Consider the following 3,032-nt stretch of genomic DNA (forward strand, 5'->3'; position numbering starts at 1 on the left):
TAAAACAGACCTGCCTAGAGTCAGCTAATGACAGATAAGGATTTCACACCCTTGTCACAATTTGTGCTACTCTTTTGAACCTTGTGGAAGCTAGCACCAGGGGGTTCTGCTCTATCAGACCTTCTCATGAATAAAGCAATACCACAACCCCTCTATTTCCTAGGCCTTGGTAAATTCTTGCATATGAGTGTAACTTGGCTGTTCTTTTAAGTATCTGTAGGGAATCTCCATTTGTCAGAAGAACTCACCAATTTTCTTCTAATATGCAATGTAGTCTGTTATACCTGGCTGTAATGAAGATTCTAAGTATACTTTGCTAAGCTTGACCTGAGATTTCTCTTATCGAGTAAAATAGTATAAGAAAGCATGCAAGACCCTTCACAATATTGCAGGGACAAATCTGGGGCATTCTAGCTATGGGAATGCCAAGGTTCCAAGAGGTTGATTTTCCTTGAAACTCTTTGCCTTATGACTGCTTCCAGGTTTCTAAACCTGTAATGCAAGTTACTACTAGAGTGGATGTAGCAACAAAACACTGCATTTTTCCCAAGGATGGCAATGTCTTTTCATGAATATTTATTGAGGTATGTATGATGCATTTACATTTAAATCTTCACCAAAGCACCAATATTTAAGTATAGATTGACCTCAGTCTGCTTTGGGTATCTTCTTATTAAAGATAGTTCACATTTCTCCCTAATATGTATGATTTATATTGCTTGAAACCTCTAAGGGAAGATCTTACAAATATTTCTCCAAGTCCTATGTAGGGCAAATTTTACATCCTTGTTTCTCAAACTATAGATCAAAGGATTCAGCATGGGTATAACCAGGGTATAAAATATTGAAGACACCTTATCATTGTCAATAGAATGACTGGACTGAGGTTGTACATACATAAATATTAAAGTACCATAGAACACTATCACCACTGTCAGGTGGGACCCACATGTTGAGAAAGCCTTGTACCTGCCCTCTGCAGAGTTCATCCTGAGAACTGCTATGATGATAAAAATGTAGGATACCAGAACAATAAGAAGAGATACAATCAAATCAAAAGCTGCAAAGATCATAACAATAAATGCAATTTCTTCTGCATGTGAACAGAGTAGAGACAGCAAGGGGATACAGTCACAGTAGAAATGGTTAATGACATTGTAGCCACAAAAGGGTGAAGTAAAAATCTTCACTGTGATGAGAAGAAACACAAATGTGCAGTAGAGATAAGGCATTGCCATAAGAGCCCAACATAGTTTTTGGGACATGAGGACAGTGTAGAGCAGAGGCTTACAGATGGCCACATAGCGGTCATAGGACATGGCAGAGAGAATGAATAGCTCACTACCAATGAATACAAGAAAGAAAGCTAGTTGTGTGGCACAAAGATTAAATGAAATTGTATTTTCATCTACAACAAAATTTTCCAACATTTTGGGTCCCACAGCTGTAGAATATCCAAGATCTGTAATAGCCAGATGTCTGAGAAAGAAGTACATGGGTGTTTGCAGGCGTGAATCCACTGTGGTGAGAACAATGATTCCCAAATTACCTACCATTGAGGTCATGTATATGGCAAGGAACAACACAAATAATGGGGCCTGCAAATCAGAGTGGTTACTGATGCCCATTAGGATGAATTCAGTCATTACTGTGAGATTGTGTTCTTTCATTCTCCTGTATCAAAAGAATAAAAAAAAAGAATAAAAACAGTGAATAGCTCTCAAATACTTGGCATATAAAATATACATTATGTTGCACCATTTGATGTATCTATCAAAATTCTGTATGTATATGTGCTTGTGTGTATGTCCTTGAAAATATACACTTTATAATTTTGTTTAAAATATATATATATATATATATATATATATATATATATATATATATATAAAACTGCATATTCATGAATACATAGATGATTGTTTCACAAGATCCTTAACACATAACAGTATTATATTTCTAATGATATTTATAGTATACAGTGAAAAAGGCTTCCACTATCATGTAATACCAAAATGGCATCAATAAGACACTTAATTGTGTTTGAGAAAAACACAATTTGAATTATCAATAGATTTAAAGAAACTGAGATAGATAAATATAATAGATATATGGTACATGATATCTGGATGAAATAAATAATAAAATAGTTATAAAATATATACCTGCACAAATACATTTATAGGTCAAAAATAAAAGAATATTTGAACATTAAATTTTTTATTTGTAAAAATTTAGTTATATGTTGATGTGGAAGAGGAAATCTCACAACAGTGGACTCACACCTACAAACACCCATGTACTTATCTTACCTCTACACAAAGAAATACAGGCAAGTAATGATTGCCAAGGGAAATGAATCCCTTCATTGGTTGTCCAAACAAAAATAGTTTTTGTGAAACTATATACACATAAACAGCAAAAACCAACTCATCTAGCTTTACTTATGTACTTCTGCATGTTTGAGTATATGTGTATATATGGGTCTTTGTGTGTGTGTAAAATAACGCTATGATAAAGAAGTCATAAGTTTGACAGCAGGTGATGAAGGAAGGGGATAGAAAAAGGATAGAAAGTTTTGAGAAGTAATGTTATGTTTTCATTAAAATATAAAAGTGATGTGGGATTTGTTAATTTTTATTTTAATGTTCATAATTTCCAGATATTACCTTCATATGAATCTAATTTCTTTGTGATATTAATAGCTAATTCAATACTGTTGTATATTTAATATATAGATAGACAAGAATTTCTATTTGCAAATCTGTAAGGTGCATAGAATTCCATCAATTAAGATGTCATTATTTTGGAAGAGATAGAGGAAAAGCAGACAATAGACGGAGACAAAATAAATAAATGTGCAGTTGAGTTTAATCAGATTTTATTATATATACACATTTAAAATTTTATAATCTGACACATTTTTCTAAAATTGATACTTAGTAATATATATTTTTAATATCTAATGGTCAAGAGTGATGTATGTCTTGCAATTACATCCATTGGGAGCTGCAGGAAAGACTACGAGGAGG

The 3,032-nt window shown here is 33.1% G+C and overlaps 1 protein-coding gene across 1 annotated transcript; it reads right to left on the reverse strand.

The window, feature by feature from the left end:
* Positions 1–728: 728 nt before the first annotated feature.
* LOC110318874 (olfactory receptor 8K3-like) lies at positions 729–1,670 on the reverse strand. Its single transcript, XM_021194195.1, has one exon. The coding sequence runs from the start codon at positions 1,668–1,670 to the stop codon at positions 729–731; it is 942 nt and encodes a 313-aa protein (XP_021049854.1).
* Between the last annotated feature and the right edge of the window lie 1,362 nt (positions 1,671–3,032).

The sequence above is a fragment of the Mus pahari genome, chromosome 3 (assembly GCF_900095145.1).
Source record: "Mus pahari chromosome 3, PAHARI_EIJ_v1.1, whole genome shotgun sequence".
Classification (NCBI taxonomy): domain Eukaryota; kingdom Metazoa; phylum Chordata; class Mammalia; order Rodentia; family Muridae; genus Mus; species Mus pahari.

Coding starts and splice junctions, on each gene's coding strand:
- LOC110318874 (XM_021194195.1), bottom strand. CDS start 1,670: ATGAAAGAACACAATCTCACAGTAATGACTGAATTCATCCTAATGGGC.